The sequence below is a fragment of the Epinephelus lanceolatus genome, chromosome 14 (assembly GCF_041903045.1).
Source record: "Epinephelus lanceolatus isolate andai-2023 chromosome 14, ASM4190304v1, whole genome shotgun sequence".
NCBI lineage: Eukaryota > Metazoa > Chordata > Actinopteri > Perciformes > Serranidae > Epinephelus > Epinephelus lanceolatus.
The window spans coordinates 27595451-27614513 of NC_135747.1; the positions used below are offsets into that span (position 1 = coordinate 27595451).

Here is a 19063-nt window from a genome sequence, read left to right on the forward strand (position 1 = left end):
TTGATTGTTGCCATTGATATGCTGCATTTTTATACACACAACTTTACAGGCAGAGTTCTGTGTTGGTGTAACGCAGGAGAAGGACAGGCTTTGAGATGCTCTTGAGAGGATCTTTCACCAGAGGTTGAAACAAAAGCAGCAACATTACAGCCGGTTTAGTTTGACACAGCAGGAACAACCAATCACTGATGAGAAGGTCTCGGTCTGGGCTGAGTTTCATTCAACATCACCATACATTGTCACATAATCAAGCATGGAATACAGCTTATAATCATCATAATTGTGGACGCTGAGAAAATGTTGAATAACATGAGAGATTCTTACATTATAAAGACTTTAAAACTGTTCTGCCGGACATCCTGGACATAGACTCTCTGGCCCTGTTCACACCTGGTATTACATGCGTCCTGATTAACTCTTCAAGTGAACAACTCTAAGCATTGTACACGTGTAAATGCACTCAATATGCCCTCAATGTGTCTTGAGATCCGTTCGCTCAGACCACATTTGAAAGTGGTCTGGGCCATCGGCTGATCTGTGAACGCTAATTTGTCCTAGGCAACATTGAAGGACCCCTACTCAGCTGACATTTTTGCTTATTCTACTCTGCGCTGGATAAGAAAACTTCCTGCTGTTGCTGTAACCCAGGTTAGACGCAGCACTGAAGGATCATTGCCGGATCTTCTCCTGGCGAATGGTCAGTTCAATATCTACCTGGTTTGCACAAGCTAACACAGCAGCAGCGGTTAAACAGTCTCAACAAACTTACACCGACACCGAAACGACTCAACTCTATCGTTTAACCTGTTAAAAACCATTAGGTAAAGTTTGCTGTAGTGTGATACAAACACTTAGCCCTGTCACTGTGTGTGTGTGGCAAACTCTCACCAACTGAGGAGCTCGCACTCCTACAGCAGTAGTATGGTGCCAGAAGTGAACAAAGATACTTAGAACTGTCCACTCCTGATCAGATCACCTAAGGTGCAAACAGCAGATGCAGTAACTTCGGCTAATTTCATTTCAATGCTTGATTTGAAATTAGCCGAAGTTACTGCATCTGCAAACAGCAGATGCAGTAACTTCGGCTAATTTCAAATCAAGCATTGCACATGCAAAGTCTCTCAGAGGCATCTGGTCAGTTCATTTGTGAACAGACTTAACGTATGAATAATGCAACACCTTCACCTTTTGACTCCAGCAGTTTCTCTCTGCAATCCTCCAAACACATACAACTCCATTTACAGACACATCCAGACCCAGAATTGCACTGTCCTGTCAGGTAACACAAACACACAGAGCAGCCACAGACCTAAATGTTGTCTATGTTGTCTGGAAGGGTTATAATATAGTCGTCAAGCAGTTGCATTCTACGGAAACACTGACTAAACACTATTGTTTTCTCTTGCACCCATCCTTTCTGTCTAAAGCAGGACACTAAGACTGAAGCTTGTCAGGCCAAAAACTGACAAAAAGAGCAGCTGAAGTAAGAGACAGCCAAAATTTTAATTCCTCACTTCATGTGGACCAATATTAAAAAAAACCAGAAGGTCATAAATCTCATGACACCACCATTAGTGTCTGTATTATCGTCCATCAATTGGCCAATTTGGCAGCGGCGGGTGGAAGTGCATGTCAAGGTCCGGCGAGTGAGACTAAAAGATTTGCTACGGGGTATCATCTCTGGCTCCGACCAACATTCCTCCACTTCTGGGGCTCCTAACCTCGCCACCTCCTTCTCTCCCTCCATCCTGCCATCACTCTCCACCTCCCACCTCCTTGTCAGACAAACGTATCCATTACGCCATGTCCATCCAAACCGCAAATGACAGTTATGACTCACAACTTTCACGGTTAAACAGCTATATTGCACTTTCGCCACAACAATACACCTCAGGGAAGTAACCGATCTCGAGGGTGAACATAAGCTGATCTTGGTGTAGTTTAAGTGTGGAAAATATTAGCGTGGGACAAAAGACGTGGCTTTTGTGTGAGAAGTAAAATGCAGCTGTGACAGATCAATGAAATGCCCTCTCAGTGATGTTTAGACCACAGGGAATCGAAAAGGGTTTTACTGTGCTTAACCACGATTTAATCCGCTCTTCTCTTGGCACAGGCAGAGAACACACACAGAGAAACACACACACACAGGCAGAAAGTGGGGCATACCTGCCACACTGCTTGAGTATCAAGGTCAGGGGAGAATTATCTTTGCCACCCAGAGACGCCTGTCAAAATACGGGGACACTAACACAATCACAGCTCTTCCAAATGTAGGCATTTTTACAACACTGGGGGACAGGGGTTGGGCAGGTTGTGCCTTCCCAGGGTGCGCTGCTCGGTTGGTGGCCTGTCAGAGTAGCAGAGTCAGCTGCTGTCTCTGCAGGGGGGTGTCATTGCGAGGAGGCTGAGGTAAAGGATCAGACTTAGAACAAACTACAAGCAGTCTTGTCGGCACTTTGGGCAGCAACAAATCAAGTCTTGATAATGATTCTTAGCTTTCACCATACACACATTCCTCAGGCTGTATGGGGATTAACAGCTCTCACTGACGCTTCTTCTGTATTGGAGTTGTGTTCATCCTCCCTGGGGGGTTCGCTCTGTCCCGGGGCATCATGGCCAAGTCGGCAGCACAGAGAGGCTCGTGTTTCCTACCAGCTACCATCTTTCCCAATGCTTCCATCCAACATCCCACGCACAAACTCTCTCTCCAGGAATCTGCTAATCTGCCTTACCTCCTCCTCCCCCTCCTCTTCCTCTAGGAATTACTAATGACTCATTCTGACCAGATTAAATGACCGCCAAGGGAGAGAAACTCTATTCTGTTTAAACAATGGGGAAATATACTCAGGATCAGATGCTACAGTGGAAATATTGGGAGCAAAGGTCTTCATACATCTAAATATTATCTGTTTGGTTTATCCTTTAACAGAGCACAAAGGGTAGAAGCAATCTTACTTCATCTTTTCATTATCACCTATCTGAAGTCAGCCTGACCCATGCCAGGCTCAGGGTTATCACGTCTGTGTGTGCTTGCATGCATCAGTGGTTGACCATGAATTGCTTATGCTGTATATTCACTCCTGGCCTTAGTTTAGAAGCACTGATTGTGAAGGAGCCCAAACAGAACATTCTGATACTCAGTTAGCGCCATGTCCTTGTATATTTGGAGACATAGAAAAGATAAACACACTGAGGTGCCCTGTGGACATCGGACAAACACTGATATCTCTTACAGGATTCGCATTTACTGTATGAAGGTGCAGGATACAAAAGCAAGAGGACATTAAAGGTCCAGTGTGTAAGACTCTTGGGATTAAGTGGCATATAGCAGTGAGGATTGCAGACTGCAACTAGTTGAATTTTCTCCCGGAATTCCTTCAGTGTTTGTTGTCCAGTCGGCTTTTGGTGGGAGCTGAATTATCCGCAGAGATCTCTTCGTCTCCAAAATGAACGGACCAGATGATTAAATCTGGTAAAAACACTGAACAAAGTTTCATGTTACAAATCAGTTTTTCTCCTCCGCTGTTTGGCTCATCAGAGATGGGCACCAGGCCAGCACCTGCTGATGTGTGCACCATTTTCTTTTTCTGATAACTTATGGTCCAGATGTTAAGGAGGTTTTTACCTGGAGCTGAATTATTTGCAGAGGTCTCTTCCTCTCCTAAAAAAATGGGCCCCGTACTGGTAAAAACGAGCCTGGTCTCACTCCGAATCGTTGAAATCCGACGCTTGGGCAGTGACTTGCGGCATCGGAAATCAACAACAAAAGGCATCGATTAACGTCGGCATGATATGTGGCCAGTTGCCGTTATAGTTAAATGGCGCCCAACAAAAGTTAAAGTGGCGAAAGTCCAACCGGGGCAGGCAGGAGGGGTGGTGAATGGGTCCAACAAACACCAACTTTCACCCGAGAGAGTGGTGTTCGCATCCCTTAAGAATCTAAAGCCAAACCCTGATCTTTTTTCCTAAACTCAACACGTATGTTTGTTGTTGAAGGAGAAGAAAAGTCGATTTGCAGTGTTGTATCGGCATAGTGCATTTACTTTTAAAGACACTGTATGGCGTCCCAGAATACTAACAACCAACGCACCCAGGGTACCTTGCAAGTCATATGTGAATGTGGAAAGTCCATGACCAAACGTTGGTATGTGACAAGGTCAGAGTGAGAATGTACTGTAAAAACATCAAAAGAATTTGTATTTGTGCAACACTGCTCATCATGGAGGGGCTGCTAACTACAGTGGCTGATGCAAAAATGTGAATAGCCCTATCTAGAGCCACTGTTTGGTTTGTCCGTTCTGGGCTACTGTCAAAACACGCTGACGCAACATGGCAATCTCTGTGGATGAGGACCTGCTCCCTAGGTGGATATAAACAGCTCATTCTAAGGTAACGGAAACAGATTCTTAATTTCAGGTGATTATAAACTAAACAAAACACACGTATCATATTCCATTTCTGCCATTATATCTCCCTAAATCCTACACACTGGACCTTTAGGGGAAGAAATAAATACGGCTGCATTTTCAGCCAAGTATCTGTGTCATTGTTCTGGATATAACTGATGAGGAAAGCCCCTCTCTGTTTACTGTGCAGCTTTGGATGGATGACAGGATCACAAACTTCCTGCGTTGGACCTCCCATGGGTAGATGGGAAAAATATACAACTCCCAACAATAAATCCAGAATGTTGCATTATACTCTGATTTCATTGGTTTCATCGGATCAGTGACAAGATGTTCAGCCAGATATACACCTCCTCACCCATCCTCTCCTCTGTCCAGATGTCCTATGTCTGTCTTGTGTTTGTGCGTCTAAAACCAGAAAGGAAGTGGATAAAGTTCCCTCTGCTGCTTTGTTTAATCTGATACGTTGGCTCTCAACATGATACACTTCTATCCTACATAGCTCCCTGAATCAAAGCTGCGTCTGCATGGAGAAATGCTTGTTATTGTAAATAATAAAGTGACTAATGATTTTGACGTCAAAGCTAGTTTGACGTCTGCTTAGTTTGGGGCCAACCCAAGCTGGAAATGGATGATTGTAACCAGTCTTGTGAATGCTTTCACCCAAACTGATTTTTTTGGCACTTTATGATGACAGCTCACAGCTACAATCCATCACAGCTGCAAATATATCCTTAAAACACCCCGGATGATGAAGAAACTCCCCACATGATAATACCAGGCTCCCATGAGAGGTGTCAATTTTCTCTGAAACATCACACATTGCTCCATTGTGCAATAACACTAACAGATTAACAGCCTGTTCATCCTCATCTTTACACACGATACAATGTTTTCCTCCCCCTCACCTGGATTTCTGCCTTTCTTGTGTGAGAGATGTTTCCGCTGCAAACTCCACCCACGCTTCAAAATACAGCACTACATCTGTCAAGCCTCTCAACAGAGGGTGGCTGTGGTTATATACATTTCAAGCAGTGACCCAATGAGGACCAACATACATGAACATAACAAACCTTCAAACTCTTGCTGTTCTCAGGGGAGCACTGAAGCACCAGCTTTTCTTTAGTGGATCCATAATAGGGGTGGGAATCACCAAAGGCCCCACGATATGATATTATCACGATACAATATTATCGCGATTTAACACCTATTGCGGGGTATTGCGATAAACTATACTGCAACTGATTATATTATTCTGGTAGGCGACCAAAAGTTGAATTTGCATTTGATAATTTTTATAATAGAAAATCAATACTTGGTGTCCGTGTGATGAAAATATTGTGATACTACACTGAGGTGGGTAACTGATGATTATTTGTCAAAACTCTTATTGTGTAAATATTTTGTAAAAGCACCAATAGTCAACCCTAAAATACTGTCGCAATAGGGATGCAAAGGTATGAGATTTCCACGGTACAATAACTATCTCAGAAAATATCACAGTATGCAGTATTACACAAATATAATTATCAGTTACCATTGTAACCCTTAAAGGAATGAAAATAGAAGGTTTTTGGTTTAAACTTGAAACAATCTTTTAATAGAAGTGTGTGTAATAAGTCTGACAAGCAGTCGAGGAGGAACAGAGAGGTGCATGTGCAGATGAGACCATGCATGAGCAAATGAACATAGTATGATAATCAATTTTCATACCATGGTACAGGGTTTCATGGTATACTGCAGCAACATTACGTCACATTATTGATATTGAGGTATTTGGTTGAAATATCATGATATATGATTTTTTACATGACCTAGCACCAGTTACAAATGGACATATTTGAAAAGGTTTATGGTGAAGTTCCTTTGTAAATTAAGAGAAGACATGGAGGTCAATCAGTTTATCTAGAATATTAGGGCCAGCTTTTACTGTGATTTTTTTTTGGTTATTATCTCATATATTTCATTTTTAATGTACAGCTTTGCATCATAGGGGCCTATATCACCAGACACAGGATAATCTGATGAATGGGGCAGTTATATATATTCTGGACTGTGGTCAGACATCCATGCAACGTCAAGAGCATAAAAAGTTTGTCTCTATTCTAAAGAGACACTTTCATGAAAAGTTTATCGGATTATCTAAACATACCAATGATTAACTTCATACACATCTCAGTCTCACTCATTACCTCACCATACTTCTCTGTAACACACACACACACACACACACACACACACACACACACACTGCAGCTACTGTAAGCACTCTGCCCCACCCTCTCCCTCTCCCTCTCCCTTTCTCTCTCTTCTCCTCTCCAGCAGAAGTGGAGGAGGCTGGACTGGGAGTAGATTCAACTCACAAGTATTCAGAACTGTCTCAGAGGCAAACACACAACAAGTGGTTGAAATAAAAACACTACAGTGCTAAAAACAAACCAATAAAACATTTAAAAGTAAAAATATGGAGTAAAAAAAACGTGCGTCTTGGTGACACTGAATCACTGAAATGTGTCTATTTTTAGGACTAAAGCTCTGATCACACATGAAAAGTTAATGATTTGTTAAACAGGCTGAATTTGTCACAGAAAAACAGCTGACTGCGCACAGATCATAGACTACATGTGTGCGTGAGATGCCTAAATACACGGAGAAAGTCTTAACTCATCCTCAGCTGCACACTTAAAGTCGCGCGCATTTACTTCATCAAATAAAGTTAATGTGAAACTTTTTTGCCAAAGTATACTTTTAAGCTCCCCATAATGTTTAAGATGCTTCATCCACTTACCTCAGCCCCCGTCAGGTCTACACTTGAGTAGAGAGCCGCCAGCAGTAACAAGGCGCCGGACGGTAACAGCATCGTGGCGGTGCGCAGTGGAAACGGTGTGCGCTACAGTGCAGAGTGCCCGCAAACAGCCACCTGTTGGCCGCTTCTTGTCTTCTTCCTTCAGGTAACTCTTGAGCTTATCAGCAGAGCACGGGCAGCACGTTTGGCCGCATCTTTGTCCGAGACGATCTGAGGTTCTGATCAATGCAACTTGGTCTTGTTTCTCCTGCACCACACCCCCCTCCCCAAAACGACCACCCTCGCCCATGCAAACGGGCTCAACCTTGCTGTTAGAAACACTTTGACTTTTCTCGGTAAGGAGAGGGACTACTCGGCACTTTGGTGTGTTTTCTGTGAGAATATTTGAGCAGGTTTTGGTGCTACAGGTGTCTGTTTTGAAACTTTTCAGCCCGGGGATCCGCGCGCATCCAGTGCCCCGTGATATCCACTTCCTTCACCTTACCGCCGCACGCAAGCCTGGGGTGACTGTAAGTAAAGTCTTTTATCAAAGTGAGGGCATATTTATGACATATATGTGACAAATAGTTTATCAGTGCAGCTGAGCCATGAGGGCGGCTTCATCCGGAGCACCTTATGAAGAGCTTCGCAACATATTACATAAAATAATAAAGTTGCGCATCACTTTAGACACTAACCAGGTGGGTCAGATGAATAGACTGATGTGCAGACAGTGATTGTTAACTTTAAGGGTGTCGGTGTGCTTCAGGTGGGGTAGTCATGCTGTAGAAGTGTCTCTACAAGTCAAACAGCGGAGTGGAACTGAAGTTTGCGGTGCGCATGAGTCGGACCATGCAAGGACAACACAACAGAGGACTGAAGGATCTGAGGTGAGCGCAACCCTTCACCGCAAACCACAAGATTCATTGATAAACAGCATATTAACGCTGTCATTTTCCCTGACTACACACAGGCTGCTGCTTCTGTGCCTCTCCATTGCCATCCTCGCCTCAGCAGTGCACGCGGTAAGTTTTCCCTCTCACGTGTTTTTGATTTGTGCTTGTAAACTTTCACTTGCATACCGCAGTTGATAATCGAGGTCTAAAAATGTACCTGATAGTGTCTCCGGGTTTGGCTTGCCTCAGTTAGAGCTGCTCTACACTGCAAACACATGCAGTCTGAGGGAGTGTCTGGTTTGGGGGAGTTCCTCCTGGAGGAGGGCTCTTGGCTTTGCATGCTGGTAAATAACGGCAAAGCCCAAAACAGTTTCTTGTGAAATGACTCATGTTGAAATTTTAGTGGTTTAAACTAGGACATTTGTTCTGTTTTTGATTTCTGCAAACAGAAAATAAACAGAAATGGAGTTTTCGTGGAGCTAGGTTAAAATATGTTGTGTTTTGTTTGACCCTTGACCTGGCAGAGATTGAGGGTTGGGGTCACGACCTCTTATGATAAGATGCTGAGCTTTATGAGTACAAATTTGTCATGGTGTGCTTCTATGACACAAAATAACTGAGGCAGGCATGCGCCGCATTCTTTTATGTTTGTGTGTCAGTCATTCAGTCTGTCAGTATTTAAAAAAACAAAAAACAAAGTTACATTATTACAAGGCAACAATAGACACATTTCAATCTGCATCTAAAGTTTTGGTGCATGATGGCACTAAAATTAATTTTTGACTATATGTTAACTGTGATGGTTGACCTGTCTTTGGCAAATTTTAAGAAACTCATTATTAATATTCAGATTACATATATTAGTGGAAAGCAACCAACAAATCTTGATTGATGCTTTGCTAAGTCCCGCCCCTGCATGCAGACTGGCCAATCCAGCTGTGCTCCATTGACTCTAATGCAGTCGTTTCAGATTCCTTCATTTTCAGGCTGGTTTAGTGGATTTGGAGCTAAATGTTGTGCCTGGAGCACATCGTGTATTAATGATACTCGTTACCTGGAGAGGCTGGAAAAAGATATACGTTTCTTCCCTGTTCCAAAACCCAAAATCAAACCCTGAAAAGTGTAGGGTTAGCTAGCTAGCTACTGAAGATATAGCCTACTGAATGTATACACATGCTGCTTTTGCTTTTTAATGATTATAACAGTGAAAAAAAGACCGACCCTGCTGTACAGGAACCAGTGAAGGGAAGCAGGGAAACTTTGCTGATATTCAACCAGCTGTGTGTCATCACAGTGTGTGCAGTTGGCTTCCCCCCGGAGATCCCTGCCGTCCCCCGTTCATCTGCACACACTGTGATGCCACACAGCTGGTTGAATATCAGCAAAGTTTCCCTTTATATTCATTGTCTTGTGTGGCGATCAGATACAGATACAGATACAGAAAAACTTTATTTATCCCCGAAGGGCAATTCAGTTCCTACAGTCCACCGACAACACATAAAAAGCAGTGATGTGGTGGTTCACTTTTACACTGTGATCTGGAACCTATAGTTCGGCTTTAGCTTCTAACTATCTTTGTCTTTTTAACCTGTTGTTGCTGTTGAGTCAGTTTGACATCCTGGATATATCCTTCAAACACAGACTGTAGACCCCTCTGTCTGCTTCTCTCTGGAATCACTGTTTCATTTCTCCAAAAATATGATAATATTTCTTCAGGGAGTGCAGTTAGTTACAATGTGGGCTCCATGCTTACTGCAACAGCTTGCTTGACTAGCACAAAGGGGCAGAGCTTAGCGAAAGGTCAATTTTCATAACATGAATTCAAAAGCTGTCAGAAGTATCATATTCATTATTTGGGTTTGAAGGTCCTGTGTGTAGGATTTAGGGAGATATATTGGCAGAAATGGAATATAATGTCCAGAAATTTGTTTTCATTAGCATATAATCACCTAAAACTAAGAACTGTTGTATATTCGTTACGCTAAAATGAGCTGTTTTGATATATATACAGAGCAGAACATCTTCCATGGAGACTGCCACGTTGTTCTACAAAAGCCCAGAACGGACAAGTGAAACACTGCCATTTGCTTTTTTGCATTGGCCGCTATAGCTCTCCTACATACCGATTCACGTGGTTGCAATCTACAACCCTTACCGCTAGTTGCCACTAAATCCTACACATTAGTCCTTTAAATGATTTTTTTTTCCAATTCTGTCTTCAAGCAATACTCGTGTGCCCATATCTACTGACTTATGCCTGAAGGATTCAAATATGTGACCAAAATTTCATTACATAAGGCTGGATAAAATGTCCCTGTATGATACACAAAGCAGCACTGTGATGTTGTATCCCTAAATACAAACTGAAGGAAAGATTCACCATCATGGGGTCCTACTGATAGGATCTGTGTCAGCGAGAGTTCAAAAGGCAGGTACCTGTGGCAGCCTAATATCCTGTCAACATGTCTTTGAGGGTGATGCTGAACCTTTTTCTGCCCCTTTGTTATATATAATTCCTCTAGAGCTCTGTGGAAACTAGATTGGTGATTAGTTGATGTCACCAGCTAATCAACAGTGAGAGTAGCCAAGTTTCCAACCAAATTTATTGCACATTTAAAACAAATTGCCAATAATTTGTCAAAAGAAAATAAATGTGATGTGGTGCATGTTTCCAACCACTGCTGTTATGTGAATATAAGGAGTTGATGAACAAGATAAACATCTGGTGATGCTAATTCTCTGATGGTGGGTACCATTAAGCCACTGCAGAAGATGAGAAGTGATTAAAATGGAGCCTGTGAAAGCTCAATCAAGCCAAAACAATGTTGACAGTGTGTGTAAGCGCCATTTATCAGTGATAAGTTTGTTTATTGTAAGATGCTATGACTTGCTACAATACAGAGAGAGATACGTTTCAGTGTAATGTTGAAGAGGTTGTTAAATATGTGAGGTTGCTTTGTTCCTGTGTAGTTTGACCTACTCGAATCTTTATATTGGTCCCGTGTGGCTACTGTGCATATGTGACAAAGAACACAAAGTGAAGCCTTTATTGTGAAATGTTCAGTTTTACCTCGGGGAAAGGCCTTCCTATTCACGTAAATGGATTATTGTTTTTCCTCATGTACATAAACACCTTCAGTTGGATTTTTATATTCAGTTTTCATAAAGGTTAAAGAATAGAGATGTTTCATTAAATGATCTTTTACTGGGCCAAAGTAATACCCCATAAAAATTCATGAATTACTTGTTTTCCTTTCTCTCTCTTCACCTACTGACTTTGAGTGACCTACTTTATTTTTCCTTCCATCAAGCACGTACATGTGGGGTGATGAAAGGAGAGGAAAGTGCACACATGATGCTGAATCCATGTGTGCGCTCCTTAAGTGTTTGTGAGCATGTAGCATGTGAGTTTTGTTTTGCTTTTCTGTTTGTTACAGACTGTGCGAGATGTCAGATGGCCAGTGGTTCTGTCAGACATTTGATATCATATTTATAGCTCTCAGATGGAAACTTATTTTATCGGTTGTAATGAAAAGGCCTGTTGTGTCTTGCTTTTATCAGATTTGGTCCGGCCTCAATTAAAAGCGTGTGACACAGCCCAGCTCCTCTGTGTATTGTGCAGCGTTGCTCCAAGGCGGCGATGCTGGAACACGGCGGTCTAATTTTAGTTTGGCACCATCCATGTGCTCTGTGCAGGCTGTTAACTGTCAATTGAGGAAACAGCTCGTATTGATGAAACAAACAGCCTGAGTCAGAGCAAAATAACTTCAGTGTCTGGATGTGACGTACAACCAGCATCTGACTTTTCAGTAAAACACCTCCATCTGTGCACATAAAAGAAGCTGATGAAAGGATAATAAGGAGTCAGTTTCAGCAGTTATGAGCTGTGAGTAATGAAGCGGTCAAAGAGTTGATTTTATATGTGAAAAAAGGTGATGGAAGCAGTGACCAATCAAACACCACTCTGAAGTTTCCCATCTAGAACAGCAAATATGTTTCTGTTTAATATCAAATCCAAATCTGACCCACGGGACTGTTTCAGTTCTTTGAACCAGACCCCAGCCTCCGTGTTTCCCACCATCCATCTCAACATGATGTTGTACATTTGGAATTCCCCTTTCTATTGAGAATGTAGCTCTCAAGATATTTTGCACGTGAGATATAATTTGTTATATTCAGAAATTTCACGTTTCTTTCCCTTCGTAAACAAGTGTTTCTCCTCAGGGTGCAGATTGACTCAATCTGTCAGCACACTGTCAGTTGTGAGAGCCTCTGTGATCAGGACTAGAAAAGTATTGCGTGTTGTCTAAGCACATCAGGAGGCAAATGTGTTTATGCTTGTTTTCTGAATGACCACACTTGGAGGCCACCCGTTATGGATGGAGGGGAGTTGCAGTAATCATTTAATTATGGGGATAGTGGCACACATTTTCAGACAGTCTTTCCTGGAAAGCATTAAGAGTTGGACTCAGTTTTAAATGCGAAAAGTGACAGAAATAGTTGTGAATGAGAATGAATGGAGGAAAGAAATGAGAATCGAGCCTTTAACCATGGCTCTTCTGTTACCTTTGCTTTGCCGGCAAATGGCAGCATGAAGTAGGTCTGAACGTCAAATAGTAGATTTGGGGAAAATTACGGAAATCGTTGGAAGCAGCCTTCACAATTCTGATGTTGGAAAACTCTTAGGAGGAGGGCTGTTCCAAAGCTGTTGAACCATCCAACAAGCAGCTCTGACAGGGTATACTGCTGCCTTAAAGCCCTCAGTTTGCCTCACAATGGGAGTGTGTCCGCCAATTTTTGTAACTGAAACCAATAATCCAGAAAGAGTGCCCACTAGGGCTGCAACTAACAATTATTTTCATCATTGCTCAATGATGTGGTTGATTACTTTCTCGATTCATCTATCAATATCTGTGAAATGTGAGAGGAGAGTTGGTACGCTTTTTTGGGTTTCCACTGTGAAAAGTTGTGGATGGTACCCACTACACAGATCTGGTACTAAAAGGTGGAGCTGTGAACACTGCAGTCTGTTGATTGGTCAATAGAGGATGCTCACTCTGCTTAGGGCTGAGTTGTGGCTGGTTTTGTAACCACTGGCAAGTTTTACATTGGTAAACTATAACTATAAAACTAAAGGATGTTACTTTAGTTTTTACTGTCTCTCTTGGATGACATACACTTGAGTGAAAGGATCTTCAAGTGTTTAAAAATATATATTAAATTCGCCCGGGTTATGTGAACTGCAAATATTCTAATCCTCACTCGGAGGAAATAAAGCGTTGTGGAGCGTTATTTCTGTGGGCTACAGCAACACTAAACCCCTGAGCTTGCCTGAGAAGGACTAAATGCACAAACTCGCTATTTTTAAATATCCCATGGAGAGAGACTCTCACTGCAGCCTGTTCTATTTTGTTCTGAAAATGTCAGCATGAAGCCTTGTTCTGTGGACGATAAATGAGGCGCAGACTGATAAAGGAGGAAATACAGTGAGTGCTGGACGGAGCAGTGAGTGACAACAACCCCGCCCACATGAAAGAGTACTGTTTGCAGTGGAAGGTTAAGCAGACCAAGGGTCTATGTATCATGTCTGAAGGGTTATTTTTGTTCCAAAGGTACTGTACTGAAAGTGTTTGGTGGAAACGGGGCTGAAGAGGAGGTGGGTATACTCTCCTGTATAGTCCAATGACTTTTGGCTGATAGGTGGGTCGGTGGGCCAGAAAGTAGTGGGTGTACCCTGTATACCTTCGTATACCCCCCATTACACTACTGATGCTAGTGTTGGCATCTAGTGTGATATTGTCTCCCCAGTTTGCAGACATTTTTGGTTACTGTTTATCTTCCCAGAGTTAGCTGCTAACTGCTTCTAGCTGCTTGTTAAATCATGTGGTGGTGGGCCGCAATCATAACACATTGTCAGAACGTCACACCCATCCTGTTTGTACAAAACACAAGTATATTTAGTTGACTACCATACATGACACAAAAGAAAAAATATTTGACAAACTGGTAACAACCATTATTTAGTAGTTTTGCTTAAAAACCACTGAAATTCAATGCTTAATTATGCCTCACCCTGGTCTGTCATGACAAGCATTTAAACTAACCTTGAAGTGTAGCCATGTGGAACAGGTTTATATTTTGCCCGTAGTGTTGGAGCAACACTTTGTACAAACCTTTAAAGTCTACTTTGTTGGTTATACCTGTTTTGACTCTAAGATGCAATATTAGAGGGCTGTGGGGACAGTTTCTGCAGTACTTTAGAGCAGTGGTTCCCAATTGGTCCAGCCATGGGGTCCAGATTTCTCCTAGTCATTAGATCAAGGTCCACACAGTTTAATATGTTCAGCGTCATGCTTGCGTTTGTGCCCAAAATAAAAGCTTGTGCTGTAAATTTGTTTTACTTCAAAAATAAAGTGTGTTTTTTACAAACTTGACACATTTAAAAGTCACTTGTGGTCCATACAGAATTACCCCGCAACCCACTTTTGGCCCGCGACTCACCAGTTGTGAGCCACTGCTTTAGAGGATCCTATTTTCTGGATTTCCTGTCCTACATTCTACATAGAGTGTAGTGGGAAAATTGAACAAAAGAGCAAAAACATGATTCTGTGCAAGAATGCATGTACAACCCTCCGTCGCACACAAACCTTGCACACAAATGCTGTTTATCAGTGTCCGCTGGTGGAGGAAGGAAGGCTCTTGAGGCAGTAATGTTTACAGGATGTTTCGTATAGGACCCTTTGAGAGGCTCTGACTCTCGTGTGTTTGAGAATATATTTCAATATGTGTTTGAGCATGGTGGAATGAGGGGATGATGCTGGCAGAGGCTGTCTGAGTTGTGGGAATTGGGTCTGTTACCACGGAAGAGACATTTCTGGATACAGATTCCTACAGTACCTGGAAGCCCTGCAGCAACATCTGCTTTAGTAATTACCAGCTAAGTAGATGATTGTGATAAATGTTGTTTCTGCATGTGCCTTTTTGGCACGGTCCCACTTTGCAACCACGCGGTCAAACTAAATCAAACTGCGTAGGTTGTGAATATCCATAGGAGAATAAGAAAAAGATGCAAACTATGGAAATGCAGTTACACAGCAGGGGGAAGTTTAAAAGCCTGTGTCTGAATGTGAATGACTGCTGTGTGATGGGGTCACCTGATGGAAAGCAGACACGTGACTGACCTATCGAGTGTGATTGTTTTATGGTGGAAGAAGACGTGTGTCCGGGGCGAGAGTGAAGATGTCTGCCTGTGATAAGGATAGAAAAATGGCCAGCACATCCCCTGCCAATATAGTGGCTGTGATATAGAGAGTGCCTGTGGTAACAATCAGGGGAAGAGCCCATTGTGCTGTGCTGCAGGAAGCCACAACATCGGATGAGAAGCCCATGTGTGGGGCTTCCCTGTCACCAGTGTGCACAAGCATGGATGTGTGTGTTGTGCGATGGCATGCATTTTCCACCGCGGTGTTTCCCTCAGCTCAGAGACAGACCCCTCTGACCTTTCCGCATTTTTACTGCATATCGTTTGTGTGGATGCACGTGCACGCAGCTCACATGTGAGAGGATGTACAGTATGTGTGTCTTTTGTTTGCTTAAGTATTGTTTCCTCAGGAACAGCTGTTTAAAATGAGACTTTGTGGTGCTGATTATTTGATTAGTCTCTGCGGTTCGGCATTGTGATGGTGAGGAAAGGCCTGGTGAGCTTGGCTGTTTGCCCCCATTGGTGTACAATCTGCCTCCTTAAACAAGCATGCATATACAATCATGCACAGCGTTGAAAGCGGGGGATTTAAAGGGCAGTATGTCTGCATGAGATCTGTTTGGATTTTCATGTGGGGCACTGAAAGATGTCTTGAATTAGTCAGCCAATTTGCTCTCCGTCATTGGCAGGATGTGTTAGTGTGTGTGCACCCTAATTTTCTTTCTCGCACGTGCAGAGAGTGTGGGCTGTGTTTATCTGTGGGCTTAGTCGAGTTCGGTTTTATGGGAAACATCCTGAGTGCAGAATTGTGTGAAGAGAAAATAGATTATCCAGAGAAGCTCTAACAGGAAAAGGAAACGGGGTGGAGTTAAATGTGTCAAGAGTTTCTTTACAACCCTAACGGACCCCACAGAGTTCGACTGCTCCAGAGTTTAATGAATTGTATGTTCACAATGTGAACTCGGTTTCGTTCATACTGTACATGAAGTGGCATGAGAAAGACAAGGGATTGTATGTGTGACGTGTAAGAGCATGACGGCAGTCTCAACTTCTGTATTTGGCAATCTGCTCTGAATCTGCTCTGGTTTCATTTCAGATACCTCCAAGTGTTCACACACTTTAAATACACTCTATAGGATTAACTTTAAATATACTAAACCCATGGACTGTTTATAAAGCATATACAGTCTATATTTTATCTCTAAAGTATTCATGTGTGCCTGTCAGTGGATGTTTGACGTCCCCTGTGTGCTGTGTGGTCTCTGAACATAGATCCATGCCTTAACGTACTGCACTGCCTTCGATCACATTACTGCACCTTTGCAGTCCTTCCAGAGACCCAACAGCACTGTGCAGTCTGGGAAAGTTTCAGATGAAATAAAAACAGGTTGTCTGCTAATCTACACACAGACATAAAGTATACATGTGCATTCAGTGTACTGAAGCCTATATATTCAGCTTGTACTGAACCAGTCTTCATTAATCCTTTTGCTGGCACAAAACATGTTATTATTTAGACATTGAAATGATGTGAAAATATTTAAAAGTTCAATATCCCAGGGCGCAGGGAGGTAGGGCCAGTGGTTTGATTGTGGATAATCACCTCCATGCTTCATTTTCATTCCCATTCGTGTGTGACAGCCAGCAGTACCTAACCACGCATGTAACACTGCCCCGGTACAATACATACTGTACACTGTGTGCACACACACACACACACACACACATGCACACACATTCAAACTCTGTCTTTCACACAGACATAGTACTTGTAGATGGTTTACTTTCATTTCAGAATGGTGTATATACCTAGCAATGTACATATTGGGAGTACTGTATCTGCTAGGGTTGGGCAATATGACAGTACAAGATTATGTCATACAATTTATCTCCAACTCTCACGTGGTGAAACAAATGGCCTTTATTATCAATAAATCTGCTGGTTATTTTCACAATAAATCAATTACAAAACTTGGTCTATGATCCCTATAAACAGATATCTGTAGGCAACAGGGCAAGATTTTGGTGTTGTTCTGGTTTCCGTTTGTAGTCAGACGGACATATACATGGAACATGGTCGTGGCGCGCACGTCTGTGGCAGCATGCCTGTAGCAGAGCACAATAATTTGCCCATTATAATCAACTGAAGCTGTTGCAATGACCAAGGCAGCAGTGCTTGCCTGCCAGCCTTGTCTGTTTTTACATTTCACATCAAAATAAATCAGTGCATACTGTTGTTAAAACAATCCAGTTTATTAATTCACTACCAGTTAATATAATCTATACACTGTCAAACCTTCCATAACCAACAGCATTATCACTTGGCAAAACTCAATGCACACTGTGAAACTGGCAGCAACCACACTCTACAGAGACGGAGTCAGTGTAGCAGGTAAAAAAAAAAAAACCCTTTCCGCTCTACCAACGTGACACACCGCGTCTGTACCCCATGTATTTCGACTGTGATGAGCAGTATTGACCAGTTCCATTTGAGTGGGCTTTGGTTGCCTGCAGGTAAACAGTCTGAAATGTTGCTTGGACTTGTCTCAAGTTGCTGATCTAACTGTAAACAGTAACCAGCACATGGAGAAGAAAATCCCCTAAAATAGTGACCTTTGACCCCAGAGGCTTATTGTTGTCAGACCCATAGCCAGTGGGTTCCAAGAAAAACAAATGCAGCAAATCCTCACAATCGAGAAGTTGGAAAAAGGGAATCTTTAGTATTTTTGCTTCAAAAAACTGACTTAAAAAATAATCGATACATCAATCAAATAGTTGCCAATTGTCTTTATGTTGATTATTGAACTGAGTCGTTTATATGTATGTGCAAATTTGTCTTTTAGGAAACACACGTCATCTTATCTGTGTCTCCACAGCAGTAAATGTAACTTGTTGTATAAACACCAGCAGCTTAAATTGACTTTTATTCGATTTAAAATGACATTCAGAAGTAAATTCATTGTCGACAATGTCTCTGGAAAATCCCTATACAGTCTCCATACGGCCACCCGTGTCCTTTGCCCTTTCTCCATCTCCCAGTGATTAACGGAGGGACGTAGGGGTCCCATCAGGCTGTGCTGGAAGAATTCCTCCCTGTCCTCCCAGGCCTCAGTCTGCCCGCACAGCTCCATCCCTCACTTCCTTTTATAGCCTCATTCTGCCCCTGGTCTCTATCTTCTGTCCCCTCTCCCTCTGTCCATCTATCTTTGAAAGGGACACTTGGCAGACGGTGTGTCCTCCCTCTCTTTTACTCTTCCTCTCTCAGCTTGTCTCCGTCACATTTCAGCTCCCCCTCCTCCTCCTCCTTCCCCCCTCGTGTCGTCCTCCTACACGTGCGTCTCTGGTCATCTGTCTCTCCTCAGTGGAGGTGAGTTTTCTCAGTGAGCTCAGATGGAAGGATTGTTTCAGCTGTGTTTACACAGAGACCATACGTGCTCTCACAAAACGACTGCGGACATGTTGGATAATGTGCTGTTTGGTTCAACAGGTGCCCACGTAGTGATTAAATTTCTGGAGCCATTTGTTTGAATTTGATTTATGGGTCCCTATTTTGGTGATGCATTGATGTGTAGACTGGAACTAGTCATACCCTGCGGTTTGTAGTCTCCTCATAATGTCACAACTATGATATCTCATCAAGTAGGATCATGGCCATTCACTGATCTCACTGACGGACTTCACATATTCTTTCTCCTGGACTGGAGACAGACTCGTCATTTCCATCCCAGCTGTGTCCTAATTGATTAGACTGAATTATTTCTTGTCATGGGAAGAA

At 42.6% G+C, this 19063-nt stretch overlaps 2 protein-coding genes across 4 annotated transcripts in view; one reads left to right on the top strand and one right to left on the bottom strand.

The window, feature by feature from the left end:
• The window catches only part of col4a1 (collagen, type IV, alpha 1), a 55377-nt gene extending 48043 nt beyond the window's left edge, over positions 1-7334 (bottom strand). The window contains exon 1 of the mRNA XM_033617253.2: positions 7195-7334. Within this exon, the coding sequence (XP_033473144.1) occupies positions 7195-7266 (72 nt within the window). The 5' untranslated portion in view covers positions 7267-7334. The remainder of the gene's footprint in view (positions 1-7194) is intronic.
• A 72-nt stretch (positions 7335-7406) lies between these two features.
• The window catches only part of col4a2 (collagen, type IV, alpha 2), a 93709-nt gene continuing 82052 nt past the window's right edge, over positions 7407-19063 (top strand). For 2 of the 3 annotated variants that reach the window (XM_033617250.2, XM_033617252.2), the window contains exons 1-3: positions 7548-7721; positions 7961-8081; positions 8165-8216. In XM_033617250.2, the coding sequence (XP_033473141.2) occupies positions 8032-8081; positions 8165-8216 (102 nt within the window). In that variant the 5' untranslated portion in view covers positions 7548-7721; positions 7961-8031. Of the gene's footprint in view, positions 7722-7960; positions 8082-8164; positions 8217-19063 lie in introns of all 3 variants that reach the window. The other variant, XM_033617251.2, reaches the window with a different exon arrangement.